The sequence below is a fragment of the Neopelma chrysocephalum genome, unplaced genomic scaffold (assembly GCF_003984885.1).
Source record: "Neopelma chrysocephalum unplaced genomic scaffold, ASM398488v2 Primary Assembly neopelma1_85, whole genome shotgun sequence".
Lineage (NCBI taxonomy): Eukaryota > Metazoa > Chordata > Aves > Passeriformes > Pipridae > Neopelma > Neopelma chrysocephalum.
The window spans coordinates 4,002,197-4,027,739 of NW_020897747.1; the positions used below are offsets into that span (position 1 = coordinate 4,002,197).

At 42.5% G+C, this 25,543-nt stretch overlaps 1 protein-coding gene across 30 annotated transcripts in view; it reads right to left on the minus strand.

Annotated features, from left to right (window-relative positions):
- The window catches only part of TCF7L2 (transcription factor 7 like 2), a 175,453-nt gene that overhangs the window by 14,554 nt on the left and 135,356 nt on the right, over positions 1 to 25,543 (minus strand). For 15 of the 30 annotated variants that reach the window (XM_027692057.1, XM_027692054.1, XM_027692053.1 and 12 more), the window contains 5 exons: positions 13,198 to 13,330; positions 10,967 to 11,069; positions 8,144 to 8,230; positions 1,695 to 1,835; positions 697 to 856 (listed from right to left, as the gene is read on the minus strand). In XM_027692057.1, coding sequence (XP_027547858.1) covers positions 697 to 856; positions 1,695 to 1,835; positions 8,144 to 8,230; positions 10,967 to 11,069; positions 13,198 to 13,330 — 624 coding nt within the window. Of the gene's footprint in view, positions 1 to 696; positions 857 to 1,694; positions 1,836 to 8,143; positions 8,231 to 10,966; positions 11,070 to 13,197; positions 13,331 to 22,953; positions 23,488 to 24,823; positions 24,977 to 25,543 lie in introns of those variants that run through there. The other 15 variants (XM_027692056.1, XM_027692055.1, XM_027692051.1 and 12 more) reach the window with 6 other exon arrangements.

Below are 25,543 nucleotides of genomic sequence, written 5' to 3' on the forward strand. Positions count from 1 at the left end.
GCACTAGTGGTTGGGGGTTTTTTTAAGCATGTTAACAGCAAAGTATATTATATTTATATATAAATACAGTCAAAATTGATTTACACAAAGAAGAGATAAAAACAGATGATCTGGCATGCTGACATTCATATTTTATTTATAACTCCAGATTATAACTCCAGTTAACTCAATCGAGTCACAACTAATCATTTACATTCACTCAGCCCCTTTGTCTCCTGTTGAGAGAGGAGAATTAAGAAAACTAAACAAAAACAAACAGCAAGGGAGAGGGTCCAGAAGCTGAACCACTTGTCCTGAGCCAGAACACAGCTTTAGAGGCAGTCTCCCCTTCCCTTCTCCACTGGCATTCTCTCTCTTCTAGCTCTCACAGGTGCTGACACTGATCCTGTACTCAAAAGCTTTTTCATTTCCTATTTACATTTCTACCTATCTTAGGACAAAATAAAAATCTAAGATTTATTCATCTACAGGTCACGGAAATAACACTGAAATAAAACTGCTAATAATTAACTCCTCCTCTTCCCCATAAATGACCCCACCGGCAAGAACTATCTGCTAAAACTAGACACCAAACCAAGAGCTTTTTTTTAGTAATTTCCCTAGTCATTATCAAAATAGCAGGAGAACACAGGGATTCAGAAGGTGTGAATCCTACCGAGTTTCAGTCCATGCTTGTGCTTGTCCCTTGTTACCTACCCTTCGACCGAGGATTTGGTTGATGGCTGCGCTCTCTTTCAATGTGCATTCTGCTACAACTTTTGCTCTCATTTCCTTCATATACAACATAAATGCATTAAGAGGTTTCTTTATGTGTGGCTTCTTTTTCTCTTCTTCTTTTTTGGAGTCCTGATGTTTTCTGAAGGGTAAAGATACAACAGAGACCTCACAGTGAGAACCCTTGTGAATGTATTAAATTAATCCCCTCTGTCTCTCTAGCATTAATCCTCAGAAATCTCTAGGAAGAGGACCAGAAGGTTCTCTAGAGCCTTCACCCTGGCTGCTATATGAAAATAGTTTTAAGAGCATTATAAGAAAACTCATCTTGTATTTATGCAATATCACCAAGTACCCTCTCAGTCTCTGCAAAAACCTTGGAAGGATATGGACATCCAGTAAAATGGGTTCAGAGGGAGGGCTTGTGAGCATGATGGTAGAGGAAATAATTACATCCCATCATCAGTGGGAACCAAAATGCTGTCTTTGTGCATCACCTGTGAAATGAAAGGCAATAAGCACCAGAAGCACCATGGGCAGAGGTAGACGAGGGCTCTCCTTGGTTCAAACCTTGACTTGATACCAGCTCTCTGCAGCTTTGAACAAGCCATTTATGCTCTAATTTATTGTCTCCTGTGGTGTATCTGATATCTCAAGGCTTCAAATCGGGCACTGAGTAACAGAGAAACCGGTCAAGAAACTTGAATCTTGATCAAGAAAATGCCACTTTCTTGTTAAAACAGGTGAAATTATTAACAACTTGACTTACGCCACAGAATGACTCTGTAAGACTGTTACCATCATTTTGACCCACTTTGTCAACTAAACCATGTTCAAATCAATTATAAGGCAAGAGAAAAAGCAATTAAAAATATTTTACACCAAAAACATTATCACAAACCTAATCCTTTTTATAAGCCCCACATGCATAGGTGATGCTTTAAGTATTCTAAAAAGAAGACAGAGAAGCAACAACTTACGAGCTGTGGAGTGAGCCGACGTCGCTCTGGGAAGATTCCTGTTTGACTGTTGGTGTGACTATGGCCGGATGAGGAATTCCAGTTGTATGTAAACTATGGTGTGGCGGGACCATGTGTGGAGGAAACCTAGAGGAGAGAAAGCTGTGTAAATCGTCAGAATAAAAATGAATGAATGGGGAGGGATGTGTACACACATTAAAAAAAACCCTGGCATATAACAAGCACATGACAGCTAGACAAAGCATATGAAAGCTGGCAGCATTAATTAGCAATAAATTAAACATAATGACTCTTCTAATGTCATTAAAGCCAATCTTCCCCTTCATTATCATTACTGACATGAGACATCATGATTTTTAACATCTTTAACAAAAGGCGAATCCAACTGAATGAACATGTATGAAGGTGGAATTTCAGCTACCTGCAACAAAATCCACCAGTCCATTTCTTTGCTAAGAAATTATCTGTGGCAACCAAGGAATCAATTTTTATAGTTTTGAATCATGTTGCGAATTTAGGATGACATCCTTTATTGTATATTGACAGCAAAATAAAATATTAATGCCAACACATTCTAGATGCATTTTTGATAATACTTATAGATACCTCATTAGCTACATTTTGTTGATGGAGCAAAAGAAAATATTTATTTGTGTCTAATAAATCTCTGAGCCACATTTCTTTAACAGAAGGTGGGAAGATTGTGAAATTTAATCAATTTTGACCCATTAAAGTAACGTAGAATGGCTTAAATTCATGCAAAATGACAGTCTAGACTTTCTAAAGAGAATAAAATGTTGCCAACTTTATGGTTTATGGTCATATACATGGACAGGAAACTGGATTCAGAGGGATGTGCAATCCTTCTTCATTAATCTAATTGCCTGGTCGGGATCACAGCACAAACCTGGCACAATCATTCAGACTTTTTACATTTTAACCAAAATGAACAAACTTCTCAAAAGCAGGATTGACTTATTACTTCTCAACAGTCCCAGAAAGTTTTTGCAGTGAATAAGGAAAGCATAATATGACTGACTGCCTTTCCCTCAGAAAACTCCCACCGAAGTCAATGGGTTTCCAGGGAATGGGATCTAGCCTAAAATAATATTTCAGAAATATCTGTCCTCCACATGCCAAAGCTAAAGTGATCTGGCAAATGACAAGGGTTTTTCTTACTGCAAATCCCTACTCTCATCTCAGATTTTGAACCATCTGGTCCAAGTAAAATAACCCAAGAATATGGAACACTCAATGGGATAAATAATTACTACTTCTGTCATCAGTATACAATGATTTTTTTCTATCCGGCATGATTTAAAATGGGGTGATACACCATGGATCAGCAGACTGTGCATAAGTATCAGAAATATAACGGGATTTCTTTTTTTCCCCCCCTCTCAAAAATTCCAATACCGAGCTTAACAACCCCACCCCCTGCAACTGCCTAGACATTCCCTACATTCACAAGATGACACAGAAGTACTTTCATAAACGAGAAGTACTGTCCACCACAAGCTCTGAGGATCTTTGTCCATCAGGTGGTAGTACTCAGGGTGATTAGACAGAAGTATTTTGTCTTTGAAGGCAGTGGTGGGAAGAGCAAGGACTGACAGGGAGAATGTGAAATTGTTCAAGTTGTAGAGAATTGCAGTTCCTCACAAAGGCATGGAGAGAAGGAGGAGAGTGGGATGGCAAGGGAAGCAGAGAATGGGCAGCAAAATGGTCATTCCTACTTCTGCTAAAAACTCACAGACACAAATCTCCAAGTGGATTGTCCAAGTGCCTTCCCACCCTCTGACAAAAGTAGCTGGGAGAAAAGCACACATTTGAGGATATACTTTGATTCATGGTAGGTCAGAACAGAAGACAATGTTGAGGCTGCAAAGGAGACTGACATCCTTGTCCCAATTCTGCCACAGGACTGCCTCACCATCAGCAAAACACAAACTGGGCCTTTGTATTTTTTTTTCTATTCTCTCTTTATTTTCCTGTGTATGTATTTTGATTGGACATACTTAAAGTTTGTTCACACAGCGCCTGGGGCCTTCAGCCACAGTACAATGCAAACAGTAAAAATTGACAGTAAGAGATTTTTTTTTTTAAAAAATAACTTACAAACATGGCAAAAATAAAACTGATGGCAAAAAATGGACCTCCCTGACAGTGGTGTAAGTATAGTAATAAAAAGTTGACACATGTCCTATAGAATGACTGTCTCTCCTAGGCAAGACCCAGTATTCAACAGAGGACTATGCTGCTGGGCCTAGCAAGGCCACTGAAAAGGGGACAATGAAGGATGAAGATGGAGATGAAAAGCCTTCCTTCAGAGTGCAGGCAGGAAGATCTGTATTTGTCTGACATGAGGGCTCAGCAGGAAGTGGAGTGGGCACATACCAGCGAGGAAAAAGAGCTGAGTGCAGTGATAGCACAAGGGTATGAGAATGGAACTAAGATCAGACTCATCATTGGAGAAAGGCTTCCAAGTATCACAAAAGGCTGATTACAGAGGGAGATAATGGGGACAAAAGATGATGCTTGTTAAGCTTCTGTAGAGGATCCTGTGATGTGGTCATGATAACTGGGTCACAGACTTGCTTCTCAAATGAGGAACTGGTCAAAAACAAAAACACACTGCAAAATGAACTCTGCCTTCATGGTGGACTGTTGTATGATCAGGATATTCAAAGGAAACAAATTCAGCAAAAGAGAGGGGTTATTTTATTTATTTTTGATGAAGATTTAGGTACTTCAACTCATGAAAAATAGAGGAGGGTGAAGAAAATCTGCAAAAAATGTGACTTCCCCACCTAATTATGGGGAAAATGTACTTCCAGTTACTGTTCAGGAGAAAGAGAGTATTTACACATTGGAGAGTGACTAGACAGGGAGGAAGGGCAGTGAAGGAAAAGACACCTACAGGCACATGCTGTGTGAAAGCCTGAAGGATGGTGAAGCCTTCACTGACCTCAGCTGGGATACTTTACTCACTGAGCTCTAAACTCCAAGGACAGCCAGCAGCCTTCCTCAACAGGCAGCTGCAGCCCAGTAGTTATTTTTGGGCTTACAGTTTCCACAAGGAAGTGGTGTGTTCATTACCAAGGACCATTCATTTTTTCATACTGAATCTCTCCAAGACACAAGGTTGCCTATTGGACTTACACATCTCTTCCTATGTTTGGGGCTGTAAAAACATGATCTAGAACCCACAGTTCCTCTCACAATCCCATGGGCTTCAATGGGCTAGTTGAGGTTTCAGCCTAAAATCTGATTGCCTGTTTATTTCTAGGCAGACATCCACTCACATGGCAATACAAGTCGGGGAAGAGTGTTAATTTTTAAGTTCTTGGCTGCACTCCAACTTCAGTAATTACATTCAGCAAAAGTGAATTTCCCCCGAAATTTCAATTACAGAAGGTATTTTCCACTGCCACCACTTAACTGCTGTGTAGTGTTTGTCTGGTGTAATTCTGCTAAATTATTTCCTGATTTCCTCTCACAGCAGTTGTTTTTTCATAGTGGGTCCACTGTTTGCCCATCAGTCAGTTAACCCTGTCCCATTTTACCTTAAAGGCATATCACAGAGGGGTAATGAAGGATCAAGAGGTGTTACAAGCATGCTGCATGCATACAAAGTGAGTGGGGCAATGCTACAAGCAACAATGAAGAGCTGCAAATGGTTAAAACAACCAGAAGACACTACCTTAATAGTCTAAACCATTTATGAAAAATCACTATTAGTCACCCATTAACCTTTCTATAAACTATTCATAAAGCACACTCTAACTAATGAACTGTAATTACTAAGCTTAGGGAATATTCAGGGTTGGGAGGCATTATATGCTCCAAAGATCTATACCATAATGTAGGCAAAGATGGGAACTATTTTTCAAGAAAGGGTCTGGAAAACCATGGATGGAGGGTGAGGTTGGGGTCTGCCCTGGCTTCAGTGTTTGGGCAGAGCCAGCACAGCAAAGCCAAGGCTTGTCCCAGGGCCCTGCAGGGTGGTTGCCCAGAGGCCATGAACAACATGTCTGCAGGCAAGTGTGGGCATCCCTGGGCATGCCAGCTCCATATCCCAACTCCACTGGCTACTCAGGGCCAGGGCTGTCCCAGGGCTGAGCCCAGGCACTCCAGCTGATAAAGGAGGCATGAGGAAACACGCCTCGAACCGTGTATCAGAGCACGGTCTGCCCAGAGGGTATTCCCATCTATGGGAAACCAGGAGAGAAGTTTCTGGGCTGAAACAAAGGGTAAACATCTTAAATCTATTCATCACTCTGCATGTGTGCCTGAGCATGTGTGTGTGTGTGTGCGGGCTTATGTCAGAGACAAAAAGAAAGGCTATGTGTGTATGTGCACACCCCTCACCTTTGCCTAAGACATTCACCATATTTTTTTCTCTAGATGAGTACTCCATGAATTGCAATAAACACCCTAAAAATTCTAAGCAGCTCATTATACACCACTGTCTCCTTTTATGGCTCCAAGCCAGAATATAATGATGAGTCTTAACTTGTTAAGGACAACTAATTTTTTGTTCCTGGCTGTCTCAGGGGCTTCTCTCTTACTCACTCTCACTTTACTTCACTGTTGACATGTTTCTGTTAACTGGATGTCATCTGCCTGCCTTGATTTTATGCACAAGCAGTGGGATGCATTTTTCTGTGCAACAATTCTGCTTTGAGTTGCATTAGATTTGTCATTATTCTCTCATTTTCCCCTTGCACTTGTAACATTTCATCTATTCCTGCCTTATTTTTTGAGCCACGGTGCACCCACATTATGGTTTATACATGATCTTGCTCCCTTTGAAGCCGGCAGATTTCAGAGCCAGCCCTCGTCAGGAGAAGTGCCTGCTACCAATTTAGCAGGCTGAGGGCCCCGAGCTCCAACAACTCAATCTAAAGGGGGTCACAGGGTGGCACAAGCGAGTGTCAGCAAGTGCTGTTTAATTGCCAATCTAGGCTTCTCCATGGTGTTTAAAGTATAATGACCCATCACTTAATTCTGAGAAGTCCTGGCCCTGCTGCTGAATGGAATGAATATCAAAGGATGTGCTAGAACAGGGCAAGGAGCCTACATTTCCTATAACTGCCATAAGTATAATAGACCTCTACTTCTGTCGTCCCATTACCACAATAATGTATTTAATTTGCTGTGTACTCTTTTTAACTAGATACCTTTCATAAAGTCTATCTTGGGAATATAGCCCCCCCTTCCACATCTCCCCCTTCCCTCAAATGACTAGCCTCTGTAATAATAATTAAACTAAATCAAGCTCTACTTTGCCTCACACCATGCCTGCAAGTATTTTTAGATATTTAAGAAGATTAAACAGAGGGAGGGAATCATTGTTTAAATTTGCAGCTCTCTCCCCAACCCAGTATTTTTTCTCCACAGGGCTGGGTCCCCTAAATTTCTTTTTAAAGTTGATTTTCCAGTTGTCTCTCTATTTGCTGGACCAACATGGACAAATTTTAATTTTTTGCTTTTCATTTACTTATCTGAAGCACACAACACGCTATTTCCCTACCCATTCACTCATAAGCTTAGGTACAGGTTTCCATTTCTCAATGAGCTGTGCTTCCCCCCAGCCCTCACCAATCTTTTCCTCCTTAAATCATCTATACACCAACCTTCACATATTAAACTGCAGAGATGGAGAGGAAGGGACAGAGCAGGGAAGAGATGTGGAACCTTGCTATGTAATGCATGCTAATTTAATTATGTGCCATCATCAAAATGGATTAGCTTTTTCAGCCCATCAAGAAAGTCTAAACTTCCACCGACTTAATTAACCAGACTGAAAATCAGATGAACAGAAAATAAAACTATCATTAGGAGCAATTAGTGATTACTTAAACATAGTGCTGCCAACCAGTTTGTAAATAAAACTAGCAGCCCCTGGAAAATTAGATGGAATTAATTGGAGGAAGGGAGGGGGAGAAATATATACTTCTAAAGCTTTAGAGGGTCAGGCAGGCCCTTTTATGTCGACTATCAGTGTTTGGAGCTTTGGTAGGGGAAAACATAGCGCAATAGCCTTCCTCCCAACTCTGCTTGAAGAGCAGTCCTCTTCCCTCCCGAGACTTCCCTCTCACACACAGAGCGCTGCTCTGGTTGGTAGCCGCTGAGAAAGCAAAAGGTAGCTTGACTTCTCCTCCTTGCTTTTTCAACATTACATTCTCCCAGCTCTTTCATTTAGTTTGGCTTTTAAAGATTACTTCTTGCACCTCCACCTCTCCCTCAAAAACAAATCCTTGAAGCCCAGTGACAATATTAGGACACCACCTTCTCCTCACATGGGAAGGCACCCCTCGCCCTCTCCTCCTCCACCCCACCAAAGCACTTTTAGAAATATGCTGCCAAGATGAAATGCACTCCAGAGAGAGCAGTAGGAGGAGTTACATTTGCTCTCGGTTTAGGACCTCAGTATTTAAACTCACCTTGACATGGAAGCATTGACGGTCAGAGCTGTTGGGTAAGGGTGGCGGAAACCCCCTGTCGTGATTGGGTACACTGGCTGACCTTGCCTGGCAAAAGAGAAGGGAAAGAGAGAATGAGAGAAAGAAAAAAAGGGTTTTAAAAAAAAAAACACAACAAAAAACTTCTCTCTGCACAGTAAGCTTTATTCTCATTTGATCAGAACAAAAATCTTGGGGATTGTACAGCAAGGATCAAAGGAAAGAAACACAGAACAATTTGAATGCCATAAATCTGATAGGAATGGCTAATTAAATTTTATAACCTCTGCTTATGTCAATAGAGACCCTCTCCCCAAGCTGAAACTAGGTGTTTTGTTGTAATAATTAAAGGCGAAGTCTCGCTTGCTTTAATGGAGCCATCACACTAATTGAGGGCTACACATCCAAAGGAAAACAATAATGAATGTAAATTTATACCAAAATAAAGTACAGTGAATCAAAGGACTTCAGTTGCGCTTTGGGCCTCTTTCGGTATTTAGATCTCGGTGAGAAAACATTAAATTAACAGAGCTTAATTTGTAGCCTTTTGTCAGATTAACAAGTGTTGACAAGAGTTACCGGGGGAGAGTCCCCAAGAAGTATTGTGGGTAACCAATAGACAATCACACCTCATTACAATAATTAAAAAATACAGCAACATGCAAAACAGCATCCTCATGAAAGACACACAACTTTTTCTGATGGAGGTTTGTCTGTGCTGGCTTGCTTGTTTCATCTGTCCTTCAAATATATCATCTGACTGGGCAGGATACTTTTGGGGTGGGTTCTATGCCAGAAACATGCAGGCCAGTTGAGGATAGATGGGTTGGGAACTTGATGGAGAAGTACAAGTGGCAATGAGAGGGGAAATGAAAACCTTGGGCTACTTCTGTGAAGTTGGCCATGCTACTCTCCTAGAGCAAAAGTGAATGTCATGGTATCACCCCTCAAAAAAACCACTTGGAGAAGTTGTAAGAGCTGTGTGTAGGAAGTACACTATGGGTATTGACTTGCTTAAACCAGCAGTGATGACAAGAGTCTTCCATTGACAGACGTGGTCATTAGCACTTGGCTGGTGGCACTGGCCACATGAGGAAACATTGATGTGCTTTGGCAGCCATGGCATGAGGCTCAAGGAGGACAAACCTCTGTCTGCACACATACAGATGTAAGGTCTGAGACAGAGATGAGCAATGAGGCACAGGTCAATGACAGTGAGGAGTTTCTTCCCTGCGCTCTCATGTCTAGCTGAGTATGTTTGTTTTAAATGCTGAGGCTGTTACTGTGCAAATTTGAGCTAAGCAGGTGCAACAGAGGAGCATGAGATGGCTGTACTGCAGCTAGGCCCTGCAAGCAAGCAAGAAGAAGAAAAGGAGCTGACATGCACTCTACCAATGTTCAGGGTGTCCTACGTGTAAAGTAAGTCACCACAAATGAGGAGGAATTTCATATTTCAGGGAGAAATGCTCTGAGTTTTTCTTCTGCTCATGATGAGCTCTTCTGGAGAAGAAGCCTTCACAGAGAGCTGATGGACTGCTGAAAGCTGATGCCTCACCCTCAGGGTGGGAGAGCCTCTACCCAAGAAAGCTGCATGACCACCCCATAAGGAAGGGCAGCCCACAAAATGGCCAGAAGTGGGCTGCTGTGGCCAAGTCCGAGCTCCAGCTCTCCTGCATCAACACTTCTGTGCTTGAGAAAGGCCCCAAAAGCCTCTGATGCCACCAGCTCTCCCTGCCCAAGACATGCCCAGGAAGTATGTGGGGACCCCCCTGCTCTCCTACAGGATGTCAACTCCAATTCCTCAAGGAGGGCAAACTTGTGGAGAGGTATTTTAGCACAGCTGGCCAAACAACCTCAAGCAGGAGCAAACTATTCTGAGCTTTGGGCAATTCATTTCTGGAAGAAATACAATCACCCTAATTTGTGAGAAAAAGAGCGTAACAGTCTTGATTTATAACGCAGCAAACTGGTGTATCCAGAAATACAAATGGATTTTACAAGTATTTAAATCAAATATACTACACAAAAGGCTTAAGCAGTGCTTAAATGTATTATAAACCCATTGAAGAGAGGGCAATGTAAGAAAAAAAAGAAAATAAGGACCCAGTTACTGGAGGGAGTCTCATATCCAACAAGGCTCTGCAAGTGGGATACGAGGAGCTGAAAAGAAAACAAAACTTCAAGCTAACTTTCCACAGCTTTTTTCTTGGCCAGTTTTAAAGTAAACTAATTCCTCTTTCTTGTTTGCAAGAAAATTCCATTCCTCACATGCCAACTGCCCAGCCACATCTCAACCAGGAATCCTGCTCACTGGTCAATGCAAAGCTCTACTGTTTCACAAGAAAATTGAAAGTACTTTCAACAGAGAAGGCAAATGAAATTTAAAATTGCACATTTGTAGTGAAGATGGCCCTGGTAAAAAAGAGGGTCCGTGAGAACCACCCTGAGTCCTCAGAAAATCAAATCTGAGAAAAACCCACGTGGCGCAGCGTAAGGGCAATAACAAGGAAAGGACATTTCTTCAGAAGGGTTTAAAAATTCATGCTTCACAAGCCATCAGCCAGTTGGGATGACATGCAAAGCTGTGTCCAACTTCTCATGTTTGTTTAAGACTACATGACCTGGCGTAAGTTTTAATTAACCTTCATGAAGTGGGTAAATTCATAACACTCAGGGAAGTGGCAGTTGGCAAACAAGCTCAGCAAAACTCAATGCACACACACATGCACACACACATACATATTTTTACACAAATTTTACACATCAGAAAAAGAAAAAGGAAATGAAAAAAATGGAACTCCTTACTGTGGTACTAACCATCCTAGCGGATGGGGGATTTGTCCTACAGTGCCCGGTGATAATGGATAATAAGGAGATATATCTGGAGGATGTGGAGGCCTTGGAATTCCTACAGAAGAGGAAAATAAAGCAGCATCAGTACAGAGACATGGAAATAACTAAAATATAAAGAAAAAACACGTTTGTTTCTAAATTTCTATCAATTTATTTTTATTACAATACTTGTGCCTTCACTTTGGGTTTCCAAAGGCTGTTTCACATTCTTATTTTATAAAGTGAGCCTCCTGGCATTTTCTTAAATTATATTCAACCAGAAAAAATGATATTATTTGCTCTCTCAGTCACCTCTCCAATCAGAGATAGTTATTTTGTTATTTAGAATTTAGAAGTCTCAGATATAATTTTGGTGTGATGCTGTACTAGATACTGTCTTAAATGCTCAACAGAAAGATGGGTCCTGTAACAACTTCATGGTTATTTTAGTCTCAAAGTCAGCCAAGAGACCCAGATACTGACTGGGTACTCAATAACATGGCATTATTCCAAAGTAATCTCAAAACGAGTTTAAAAGTCATTAAAATTGCAAATGATGTTTGCTTTTGAGCAAACCTAGGAAACCCTTTCTGAAACCTAGGAGTGGAGGTGAAAGCCCCTGGAAATGCTTGGTATAACCAGGGGTAGATGTTGAAGGTGTGCAGGGGAGGACAGAGAGTCCACCTATCCTCTCTGAATCTGGTGCAGTTCCTACTTGGAAAGCAGAAACCAGCTCCAGACACAAGCCTTAAATATTAATGCTCCTTACCTTAAGAGCAAGTAGGAATTACTCAGAGGAGTAAGGGTTACAAGACTGGGTCTTTCAATTAACAAGCCAGAGCACAATTACACAGCAGAAGCAAAATTAAAACAGAGAGCATTAAAAGGAAGAGGTACTGTATTCATGGCTAAAACCTATTTTTTTAAGTCACTTGGGAAGCTTTTAATCTCTAAATTAAATCTCCTTGTGTGACATTTTCATGCAGACATCGCTTTTTCTCCATTACAAAATCCAAACAGATTAACTGGGCTTTAACCATCCAGTGAGCTATTTGCACACTTGAAAGAATGTTCACAGAAGAAAAGTAAACAGTCTACAGACGTTAATCATATGTTTTACGATAACCATTTAAAAGCTATTCCCTGTACTACCATTATTTAAATGAGAGGTTGACTATGCCATTCACTTGCAATACCCAGGGATGGTGAGATGGATTCCTTTCAAGCCACGTGAAGTTATAGCATTAAGCACAATTAAAAGGGGGCCCCAGTTAAAGTGTAGGGAGTGAAAACCAGCTAATGCACAGCGTCATTCAAAGGCTGTAGTTTAGATAAATTATCTGCATAAGTGAGAGTTAACATAGAGCGACTCGTTCAACATGAATTCTGTTTCTGATGAACTTTCCAATTAACTAGATGGGATTTGGATTAACAAAACTAAAACCACTGTCACTAGGAACTCAGTGCAGCTTGAAGAAAGAAGATTGACACTGTTTGACTTCTCTGAGACCTCAGGTTAAACAAGGACTCTTAAAAAGTTAGAATAACATGTAAATTCTACTCTGTAACACCAATAAATCTAGTCAGGGTTTTACACGGTGCTCTATATTCAAGCAGACTGCCCTTCAGGCTGAACTTAGAGTTGGGTAGACTTACATTGGGGAAAAGAGTTGCAAGCGTAAAGCTGGAGCTAAGTAGTTACAGTGGATGAAAATTCAACATTATAGAAGGAAAATGGCTGAACTCCTGACACAGAAACAATGGGATTTGGGGAATTAAAAGAGATTCATTTTGAAACCGGTCATGACCCACCACCTTTAGAATTCCAGCTGCAATTCTGTAAGTGCAGATCACAGAACGTACATGTTTAATTCTCGGGGTCGTGCATGCAAACCAAGCACTTGGTAGATCGAACTACTAGGTGGGGTATCATTCTTGCAAAGAAACACATCTGCAAATGACCCCACACATGCAACTCTGGTGTCACCCTGCAGAAGCTTTATGAAAATTCACCCAGTAGGTTTCCTTCTGAAGTCTAATTGGCTTAAAAAGAAACTATTTTGTCTGGGTTTGACATTTTACATGCCCCCTTTGGTGTTCCAGTATGGGAAATCCATTCTCCTGCACTCCTCTCCCCTAATACGCAAAATTGAAAGATCCACCCACTCCCTCTCAAAAAACCCCCCAAACTATTTCCCACCTACCTGTTTTGGGATCTACGTCAGCTGGTAAGTGTGGAGGAGGGTTTCCTGGTGTGAAGTGCTCATTGCTGTATGTGATAAGCGGCGTAAGAGGGTGTACATGGTGTGGGTGCTGCACAACTGGCACTTTGTTAGACTGTCAAGAGAAAAAAAAGGTCGAAGGCATTAGAGCAGCAATGGGTATTCCTTCCCACTGCAGCACAAGGCATGATATACAGAAATCTGAGTAGCCACGATTTCAACACGATCCTCAGACTTTTCCAGGTCCCTTCTTGGTGTCACCCTTGCAGTTTTCCCACCCTCTTGCTTAAAACCTCCTCACACACTTTCCCTGCTGTTGAGGTTCTTTAATCTTTTTGACCTGTCGAGCTCCTGTATGGAGCAACAGCAATTCTTTAAAATTTTTCCTTTTTATTATATAATCTTGTGCTTCACCTCCAAGATGCAGACAGACTCCTCAGTGAGGGGCTGAGAGAGTCCCCCATTTAATTAGCACGAGACCCAAATGCTCACTGACCTGTAGGTCTTTTCCTCTCCCCTTCCTGTCCTCACTTTCAGTTCTGCATTTTACTGCTCATTGCAAATACTCCAGATAAAAAGCCTTTGTAGTGCTGGAGTATTCCCTTCATCAGCAAGCATTAAGCTGACAAGTGATCACCTGCATATTTTATATATATATTTTAGAAGAGCTGATTAATTATCAATTCATCAGAGAGCGCTAATAAATGGAAACTGGATACTGATTAATTAGGCTGCTAAAATATTCAGCTATATAAATAATGGCAAAAACCCCCAGATAAAGACATTGAAATTAACACTCTTGTGGGGGGAATAATCACGCAGATATCAGGAGGTTTTCCCCATCACATTCCTAGCTCTGGGGAGGAAAAAAAAAAGATTTTTTTTCTTAACAACAATTTAAAAAAAAAAAGGAGTGAATGAATGAAACGAAAAGGCTGGCTGAACTGTAACTTACCCTTACAAGATCACAAAGAAAAAATTAAGCTGAAACAAGCGAACCACTGGACCATTTACTGCGAGTAATCCAATTGCAAAAAACCCTATTCCCCATAGAGGATTTTCACTAAAATCCTACAACAGGGACATTTAACCAGATTAGGTACCAGCAAAGATAAAGAGGCTGGTATTAGATGATGAATGGATTAGAGTCAGGTTTCATTTTAGAATGTGTCTTCATTTCCTTTTATTACTTTAAGTAAGGAACAACTTGCATTAACATCAAGTAAAAGGAATCACATTAAAATAAAGCAGTGATAGCACGGTGGCCACGATAGCGCCGCTGCTGTTCAGGGTCTGCCAGCGCTCTCCTGCTCAAGGATGGCTCCAAACTCACTGCTTGATCCCCCCAGCACCCCCAAACACACACATCCTCCCTGTGCCGCTTTAGACAAGGTATTATCTATCTCACTTCCAACTCTCTGAGCATCTCCTAAAAGCATTTAAAAAATAATTCTGTTATTCTCCGGGAATGAGTTTCGAGACTGAGGGGAAGGAAGAGGGAAGACAAACTGAGAGTAAGGAGGAAAAGAAATATCTGTCGTCCCTGAATAAACAAGAAGTCCCTCCATCGTGCTTTGGTCAAGTGAAGCACCTTTGGCTCTTGCAGCCTGCTCCACGACATGAGGCTCCCCCAGCCCCAGCCCCTGCCCCACGCAGCTATTGAGCTCACTCCTTTGATAACCTGCAGAAAAAAGTGTGCATCCAAAAGAAGCAAGCCAAGAGCAGTGCTTGTCCTTCCCACAACTTTTACCGTGTCCTTCACCACGTTCATCTCTTTTTGCAGCCCTTACAAGAGATGATTCCCCTCTAACACCGCACACGTGGCACATGGGATTCCCATATCAAGCAGCCACCATGCAGGACAGAGCATGGTCACAACAGCCAATGCTATGCATTACAGCATGTTGTGTTGGTGGGGCTGTAGGTCAGATCTTCTGCCAGCTGAACAGCCAAGAACAACTTCTGGCCGCACAGATCCATAGTGGTTTCACATCAGAGAAATTATGAGGATTTAGCTCTCAAAGTTAAAAAAGCAAAAGGAGATGCTCTACTCCAAAATCTGTTCTCTTTCAAGTGAACCAACACCTAAGCACTCCAAAAGTAACTGAAAGCTTTGGCAAGGGCTTCATGTGACAAATTGTATTACACACCACACAAAGAGGCAAGCATCTACTCAACAACATGTGACATTACAAGCCAAATGACCAGTTGATCAGGTTCACAAAAATTATCACTTCCAATAAGAGGTATTTTTTCTGGCCAAGAATTGTGTGAACTCATGCTGCTAGGTGACCCACAGTGTGGCCCCACTTACTGAAGAGGTTAATACATGCTGCAGCTTTGTACTCTCCCAATTCTTCACATCATTGCAAATAAACCTCACCCAGACCCTAGCAGACGTTAAGGGGTGTCTTCCACAGAGAGCTTATTTTCATAGAAACTGGAACTGGTTAGTTAAAAAAATATGTAAGTGATAGAATAACATTAGACAGTCAGACTTAAGCCAAAAAACAAGAAACAACACATGAGAGGAAAGCTGGACTGACACGCCTCTATCACCAAAGCCAGATATACCATAGGGGGTTACATGTAAACTGTGGGAAACTACCACTCATTGCTTTGATATACCAAGGCTGCCCATAATATCGCCACAAAATAGAACAGGTGCTACATTATGATGTATTTTACTTAACATGTTTCAGACAAAAATAAAAAGCAAACAGAAGAAAAAAGAAAGATCAACAAGTAAGAGTTTGAACCTTAAGTCCTCAAACTTTTCCCCAGGTAAGTCATTTTTATTCAGGTGACTGCCCTGCACTCGAACAGACAACTCATATAAAGGTACTGGATGCAACTGCAGGATACTTGTTTGCCATTCTGATGATACTGGGGCAGAGGTGTGGGGAAAATGTATTGGGGGAAAGGTGGAAACTGTCATATACATGCTCAAAAATATGCTCTCTGGGACAGAGGAGTGTGATCCACTTCCCTGAGAATCAGCCTGCATCTGCATCACCACCCAGGGCCAGGTTTCCACTACGTTTTGCACTGTTTATCACACACAGGGAAAAAGGACCATAACTCCCCTCAAAACAGCACACACAATTTGCAAGCCAAGCTAATCATGCACAATATGCTAAATAAGCTGCTCTTTAAAAATACCATTCCTGAAGTTAACTTAGCTTCCTTGGGAAAGAGAAAAAGAAAGGACAAGCTGGGGAAGAGCAGGATTAATCCTGCACGTGCATCTTCCTTTGAAGTCAATGGGAGCTCTGCCTGAGTAACAAGTGTGGTCCTAACCCCATCCACTGGCAGTGAAAGGTAAACCACAGAAGCCATCAATAGGAGACACCTATTAGATGACCTTAGACATGCCCCTGCAAAAGGCCCTTCTCCAATATACATTTGTGAGTACTTTATCAAGGGCAGTATTAAGCTAAAAGCCATTGTGAGAAGCAGGAATTTCTCTGGCAAGTTGAAGAACTCCATTTATGGCTATGTCAGGCACAGACAAGGGAGCTGCACTGGTAGGAACAGATTAGCATCAGGGCATGTGGTAACAGGACAGGAACGAGTGGAGATTTCTAGACAGAAATCCCAGCATCTACACAGTACCAAGTCATCTGTTGATAAATCACCCCTCTCCACTAAAAGCTGAGGTCTCATACACTAGGTTAGAGGGCATGGTAAAGAATTGCAAAAAAACAAGAGAAGTTTGCTTTTCTTGATAACTGCTGCCTAAAGCAAGCCAGAGGAAATTGTCCCCATAGGGGCTCTACTACTAAATCTCTCTGTATGAATTTGAAATGCTTCTGGGAGTGCTTAAACACAGATAACTTTAAACAATAATGGAGCTCTGGAATAAAAAAAAACCCACACCAAAACCACAACAAATTTTGGACTGATAAATGTTTCAGAGGAATACTGAGATCCATTTAGCCTAAGTTCTGATAGGTGCCTTTAGGTAACAAAAAAAACCATCTAACTTCAAATTTAAACTGCAGGGGATTGTGTGTATAAATTGCTGTGTATTAGTCTTTGTTGCATGGTAAGGACATTTCATTAACAGGATGAAAGATACCTCTATGCGTATACAGCCCAATTTAATACACCCCACTGATGAATACTCCCCATTTATTGAAGAAGTTAATACATGCTGTATAAATCAATAGTTCCTAAGTCTCTGAAAGCATCATAAGACTTGCACAAGATGAAACATTGTATTGTTTAGCACACAAAGAGAAACCAACCTTTAAACAGGAAGAGTTTGCTACTGCAATTTCTGTTTGCAAATTCGTACCTTGTTTGGCTTTGGTAATAAAATCACGGTATCAACTCAAAGTCAGAAAAAAACATGCCAGAGACACCAGAGGGTTTGTGCTCACTGGGATAACATGGGTTTAGTAAAAGTAGGTCCAGAGAAAAAAAAGCCACCCAGGCTGAAAACAAGCCATCATGCCATTGCAGCCCTCAGCCTGACTCTGCTCCAACATGTCCCCGGCGAGCAGCCAAGGGCAGGACAGGGGGGATGCTCCTGTCCCAGCCCAGCCTGAAACTCTGGTGACCGCCAGCACAACTCCCATCGCTGCAGCCAGGGAGAGACCTCCTTCCCCGACCTGGGTGACCTTTTAAATGTACTCAAAGCTTGCAGTCCTGCTTGGGAGGCAGGGATGTGCTGCAGTCCAGCAGGCACCCTCTGCCACCCACAGCCAGGAACATGGCACAGGAGGGACTGATCAGGTATTTGCGTCCCAGATCCCCAGAGTCCCCTCCCCTTCCTCCACTACCAGTGGAATGAGAGTTCACCATCCACCTTAAAACCTATTAATCAAGAGACACCGAAAACAAATGGAGCTAGAGCTCCGCCTGTCTTTTTGCCATGTCCTCCTCTTCCCCATTTCCCCATTGCTTTCCTTTTCTGCTGAAGAAAGATGGGCCCTCAAAGTGCTTTTATGAGCCTAATACAATAAAACAAAAGCAGCACAGAAGAGGGTTTGTCAGCCTTTTCCCCTCCTCCAGGGTAGATGTAGAAGGTCGACAGTGGTCTTGAATTAGCAGGCTCTCCTGGAGTTGCTCCCTGGGCTTAGCAAAGAGCACCATTCAATACCAGTTCACACTAAAAAAATACGTTTATAAATTGTTTCTCTGCATTTTCCAGATGGTGCTGTTGCAGTTATGCTGACTGTGGCCAGTGAAAAGCTAACAGATGCTCCTGAGCTGCTCTGCAGCTCCAAAGATGCTCATAAAAGGGGAGTTTCTTTTTTTCTAAAGGTTGATCTCTCCCTGATTCTACCTTGGAATGACACCCTTACACCACCCTCACTCTCAACCCCCGGACACGAATCAGAAAATTAAGTTTCAAGTAAAGGCAAATCCCAAAATATTGCTGCAAATATTGGAATATTCTTCCGCTTCCAGCCAGGATTGTCAACACCCAAAGCAGAGCATCAATAAGACCACTCTGGTCCTGGGGAACACCCACATCAGCAGCCGCTCTGGGTGGCACCCCAAACTCCAACAAGGAAACTGCAAACCATTTAGGTTAAGTGAAAAGCTAAAACCAACCAAACCCACCAGTTGTATGAAACTCAGAACTCATCCCCTTTCTGTGCATAAAATTACAATGCCAGTGATGAAGCATTTCCTGAAAAAAAAATTGAAGATTTAATTTTACCCAGCCTTGTTTAGCTAGTGGAGTCACAGCTTTTTTAAGGATGTTCTCACACCTGACTAAGCATTCTCTCCTGAAAACTACTTCCCCTTGCTCCATTATGGCTGATACAGTGGCCTGAGCCCTTTCTCAGTTTAATGTAGCTGATTCCTGCTAAGGTCCTGCCCTAAGCTAACTACCCATTGTAGCAGGAGACAAGGCCTCCATTGATAACCACAACTCGCCCTGTTAAAAAAAGGCTCATTTTCCTCTTTCACACAACGATGACAGGAGCACAGACAACCATGTGCTGGGACAATACTCTCCCTAGACAGAGCTTTGAAAAAAAACAAACCACCCCCATTGCCCTATCCTTAATAAATAAATAAAAAAGGGGGAGGTGGGGCAGAACACACACACTTTTGCAACCTTCTGTTTCTTCCCCCTCCCTCCTTGACCACTTCCAGGCCAGCAAGTGCCTACCTGCTCCTGCAAGAACTGCCGGCTCGCCAATAAAACCCCGTGGTCTATTAGCAATCTCTCAGACAAAACAACAAAATCAGCTTCCTGGCTTTAAGTGTCCAGCAATTCATTCAAGAAAAGAATCATTTTCTTCCCGCTGCCCTCCCCCCCCCCTTTAATTCTGATGAAGTGTCCCCTGCACACTGGAGAACTAAGCCACCGTGCTTGACATTTTCAGCATCCTTCCTGTCAGGGAGCGAAGGTACTGAGGGGAGGGGGTGGGGAAGTCAGGATTTAAGATGTTCAGGAAATTTCCACTTAATTTCGCCAAAAGGCAATTATGTGAAATGATCTGGTGACAATTAGCATACGCCAAATCCTCTAGTGTACAAGGGAAAGGACTGGGGTTTAGCTATCTAATTACCGCCTGTTAGTTCCGATGCAGGAGGATAAAACACACTAGCAGTAAAACATTATTAAGTGGGCTCACGCTTTGCTTTCAAAGCTGTTGTAGACTGTAATTTTAGTGCTATGGTATTTGAGGTGGGTTTTCTGTGCTTAAGTAAAAAAAAAAAAAAAAAAGAAGAAACTTGGAGTTTTAAATACAAGTTAAGTGCTGCGCTCCTGCACAATGTGTTGTTCTCTAAGGTCAGATCCAGACAAGCACCTGCTACGCAACTGTGTATTTTGAGATCCTTCAGCAACACCTGGAATTAATTTATGACAGTTAGATTTTACCTCACTTATTCTCTTAAGGCTTTATTAATAAAGAGAAAGCACTCTGCTCATCCGCTCTGCCTGACCCTTGGCATATGAATTTGGACACCAGTTACCTCATCTATAGCCCAGAACTGTGGCCTGCATGTATCCAGCCAAGCCTTACACTCAAGTCTCAAAATTAGAGATTATTTGATCAACAGGTGGATGTTCCCATACCAGGAGGACAGGATAGCGCTCAGACCCTTCAAGTTTCAGGCATTGAGGTGCCCAGATTTATTCCATTATAAAAGGAGAGGCACAGTTTCTTCCCCAACATGACAAATACTCAGTGCTTTCTTTGCATGCTTTAGTTAATTTTAATTACTAGACAGATATTATCTCTGCAGAGCAGGCAAGCCTTCGTTCATGTCTAACAAGGCAAAAAAGCAGAAAGACTTGGCATATATTAGACTAAAACTGAAAAACACCTTTTGGTTAAGCAGTACCAGTACAAGATGTGCTGGATACACAAGCACTGAGCAAAGAGACTGGTGAAACCTAAGCAGGTCTTTGGGAAAGGGTCCTGAACACAAAGGGGGTAGAAAGAGGAGAGACACAGAGCAATAATGCAAGCACAAAAATTAAGAGAAGATGAGAAGCAAATGAACATAAGCAAAAGGGTGTCCACAATTGCCCCGATAAACCCTATTTGTTACATGCTTTGTGTGAATACCTAGCCATGCAATTTTACTTACTGCCTAGCATTCTTTGAAATGCTAGATTATAAACAGTTTTAACTCTTGCTTGTAAATCACTTATTTCAGCACTAGACAGACATACGCTGTAGCAGAAATAGCTCCTGATTTTTATTAGGGTATCTGTGATTTCTGTCTACAGCAAGAACTTGAATGTGAGGCTTTTAAAAAATGGGGAGATATGAAAAAAATTAGCACTTATGCCTATACCTTCTTGTATTTGGCAATTTCAGTAATAACAGCATTATTAAAAAAATAATATGCATATATATGCCTTAAGATATGACGCCAAGTTTTCAGTACAGCTTTTAAAAACACAATATTCACAAATTATAGCGGACTGTGCTCAATACCGATATGCAATATATGTAGCAAATGTATATTAAATCACTTAGCAAATAACAAAGCTCTAAAAAATCTTTTCATTTTTAATGTGCTAAAAAACATTACATGCTGCACAAAACAACTGAGCAACGAAATTAAGTAAGTTCAGATCAATTACTTCTTATTCAATAAATTCAACAAAGTTTCCCTAAAAACGTCACATTAAATGCACATCAGAACTGGAACACCTTTCAAGCATTTTGGAATAAAAGTAACAGGCACATTTACACAGTGCTGTCAGGCCTTTCACCCCATGTCCCAGTAAAAAAAATTCCTCTAACGGTAAAACTCGTGAGATCTCATCACCAGCCATATAAAACCTGAATATGCAACAACATGCAGTGAACGAGGAAACATCTAAATAACTGTCCTTTTAGATTAATTCATTTTAGGTGAATTCTACAGAATTTTATCCCTTGTTTTATACAAGAAAAGGCAAATAAATCAACTAAGCTACTCAGGCAAAGGTACCACAGAGTACTGAAGTGATAGAAATCCTCCTCCTGAATCAAGTGCCTCTGTCAACAAGCCTGGCAGGGTTAGAGAACAGCAGAAAACTCAAGACTCCCACAAAACCATCAGTGAAAATGTGATGCTTTGTAGAATTCTTCAATACATTTCTATTTTCTGTGTATAACTATGGGTAATATACAGAACTGGCTGAGGGGTAGCTCAACTTTCTGTAATATATAATAACAGGAGGAAAAAAAAGTCTCTTGGACTTCTGATATTGAACACAGAACCATTGTATTAAAACACGTGTTATCTCATATTTATCAACATTCAGTCTTATTTTTCATATTCCTCTAACACTGGGTGAAATCATTTTTTTGCAGTGTCCCTAAAATTTTCATCTTTCACATTAGAGCTGATCTTTCTGAAGAATTCAGAAAATTTAACCAAGTGCCAACCAAACACGGGATCAAAAGCACCCAATAAAAATACTATATACTATTTTTAATAACTAAAAAAAAAAATCTCATTTTGTGTTATGACAAGAGTTAAACCATTCCATCTCCAAACCCCCTTATAACTGTAACATATGTGCCCTGCCATGAACCAACTTCTTTTAAGAAAAAAAACCCAAAACCCAAACATTTTTACCTTCATGGTTTCAGAGTTAAGGAAATATCGTACTGAACTGAAGAAAGCTTTGAAGTGGCCCCCTCCGCCCCAAAGGAAAAAAAGAAAAGAAAAGCTAGTGATGTCATGGTCACTGTGTGACTGTCTGACTGCGGATGTAACACAGCTCTACACGCGCACACACTTTTCCCTCGCTGGTAACCATTGTTCAGCATCCAGAAATCAGCCCCCGAAACCTGCTGCACACCGGGCTCTGAAACACCGCCTCTCCAACACACCCCGATCCCACCCTGGGTGCATAAGAAAAAAATTTCTTTCCCCCCTGCCGACCAAACCCCAAAACCAGGCGGAGGGAAGGGCACGGAGGAGGAGTGCAACAACTCTGTCCCGCTGCACCATTGTGTCGCGACAGACCGGCGCTCGCTCCTCGCCACTGCCGTCAAATTAAAGCGGCATCGAAAAGTCGCACTTCCCCCCACCAAAAAAGACGATTACCATAAAATAAATAAATAAAAACAACGTTGCTAACAAAGGTCACAGCTGGAGATGCTTGCTTGATTTCTCACGCTCCCCCCTCCCCATTTTTTTTTTTGATTCCACGCAGGAGGAAAGAAAAGGAGAGGGAGAGAGGAGAAGAGGGAGAGAAGTCACATCAGAAGTTCAATGGTCAAGACGGAAAGCGTGCACACAGAAAGTGCTACTCACCCAGCAATTCAAATTGAGATGCCAGCAGCCGAACTGCTGGAAGAGAGAGAACCCAGAGGCAAGCGCTCCTCCTTTACCACTCAAATCTTCCATTCCCACTAAAATTGCATCCCTCGGGTACATAACAGCTTTGTCTTTCCTTCTGTTAACCTCAAAAACTTTTTTTCTTTACTGTCTAGATGCCAATTGTGCTGGCTTTGTATTATTTTCCTTGCAGCTTTTCTCTCTCTTTTTCTTTCCCTGCTCCCCCTTTCATTTAAAGTACTGGAAAAGCTGTCTTAAAAGATCAAGATGTCTCCAGTTTTTTGGCCTGGTGTTTTCTGAATGCTCAAAATCCATTGTCATGTTGGCTGTGAGAAGTGTCTTATTTCTAAATTGTCGTCTGCAGTTATCAAAATTTAGAGAAGGCTCCTGTCTTTTGCGATATAGCACTTCACCATCATCCTTTCAGGGAGCGGGGAAAAGACTTTCACCCCCCCACGCAGGTATGTCTGCTCACAACAGCTAAAAAGCAGTTACTTTGGAAATCAATGCCAATGCTACTACAACCCAGGTTGCGCAGGTATTACTAAGTGCAGCGAGGAAACGCCGGCCGGCCGTGAGGGAGCATGATCAGTTAAGTGTAGCAAGCAGTCACTTTATCTGCAAGATTGTCAAATCCCTCAAAACAAATTTCTTAGGGGGAGAGCTGTAAGGAAAGTGTATTTTCTTGTCATTGTAACACTGAGGTGACATTTGGCAGACCTTTACCATTAGCTCTGGTCTCTCCCCCTCCTCCCTTTTCCTTTAGTATTTAATATTTCTGTAAAACACTGACCCTACTGCAAAAGGGATGCAAGAGCAGCTTCAAGATAGATAACATTACGGTACCCTGGCTATTGAATTTTCCCAAGCTACTCCTAAATGAGAATAAACAGGGGTACCTGAGAGCATTGCTGAACTGAGCAAGGGTAAAGCTTCTGCCCTGCACCTTGCTCTTGCCTACTACCTTTGCAAGGTGCCCCGCTTCCTATGTTTGAGCCAGATATTGCAGGCAAACTAGCGTCTGAGTTTGCAAAGAGTCAGCCTCTCGCCTCATTTTTATCCTTTTCCCCTAAAGTTGCAAAGTAGTTACTCTGCAACAGGGGCAAAAGCCAAAAAGGGCGGTTTAATGGACAATAATTAAGAAACAGTGTCTGCCTTCTTCCCCTCCGCACTTTCTAAGCGAGTTTGTTAATACTGCTGGATGCTGCACGCAGGGAGAGCAATCGCCATGTGGGACGGACGCTGCTGCAGATGAGGCACTGAAGGAGACCAGTTGCAAACACTTGTCTTCCCCATGCACATCTGGGTGATCACACCAACGAGTTCACTTCCCCCTCGCCCCCAAAGAGTGAAACAACAGGACAAAATAAATATAGGGGAAAAAATAAAACTGTTTCAAACAGAAAGACGTTGAGTGCATCCAAGTTGCCTTTTAAGCAGCAGTTTAATCTGCGGGGGCCACAGGCTAAACAAAATAAAACAAACGACAACGAAACACAAACTGGTACCCAAAAAAGAGAGGAGCAGATGAAGCAAGCGAGGGGAGGGAAATCTGTGCACCAGAGCCCCGTCCTTGGTCCTCTCCCGGCACTGCTCTGGCCTTCGCGTGTGCAGTGTCAGCCAGCAACCTCTAAGGCCCTTAATACCAAAACAAAACCCCACGATTTCCCTTTACACAGCAATAACAAAAGCAACGAGGCTCCAGTTTGACAAGTAAAAAGCCCCAACAACACGGCAGCTAATTGCCTTCCCTCCCTCTATTCACAGCAGCCACCACACTTCAGCGGCTGCCTTTGTCCCACGTGCGGTTCCCGGGGCTGCTGACGGACAGTTCCCCACCATTTACCAACAATAACTTGGAAAAGTGCAGCCAACAGGACGGGCAACTCGAAATTCGGGATCGCCGGCTCTCCCCGGAAGATGCGCAGCACATGGGATGGAGACTCCGGGAGTTCCCTGTTCGCATAACCCCCCGAACACCCCCCGCAACCAGCTCCTGCGGGATGCAAGTTCTCCCCCGGTCGTGGCCGCTTCCCCGGGGCCGTCAGGGATCAGCTGCCCGGAGTGGGGCGGCCGAGGGCGGCGGGAGGCGGGCGGGCGGCCTGGGAGAGGCAGCCCCTGCCCCGCGCCCTCCCCGCCCCGAGCCCTCCTTACCATCAGGCTGCAACCGCAGAGGGCAGGGAGAGACCAAGCGGGGCTGCAGCTCCCTGCGCGCATTCCTACAGCCGCGACCACGGGTGCTAAAACAAAGTTGGGTGTTCAGGGGATGAGAGAGGAGAACGCGTGTCTTGGCATTTTCTAAAAAGTTTATAAAAAAAAAAATTAAATATGTATCCCCTCTGCTCATTGGGGATATGGGGAGGGAGAAAAAAAAATGTAGGGAAAAAACTGCTCTGCTAGTTTAACCTCGAGGGTGGGGGGAAGGACAAAACAAACCCCCCGCACAAATTTCACGCCTTTCCAAGTCAAAATAGCGCGGCAAGTTCCTACCGAGGCAGGAGCCCGTCAAGGGAGACGCAGCGTCCCATCGCGCTCCCGCCGCAGCCACAGGTCAGAGCCCCTCCGC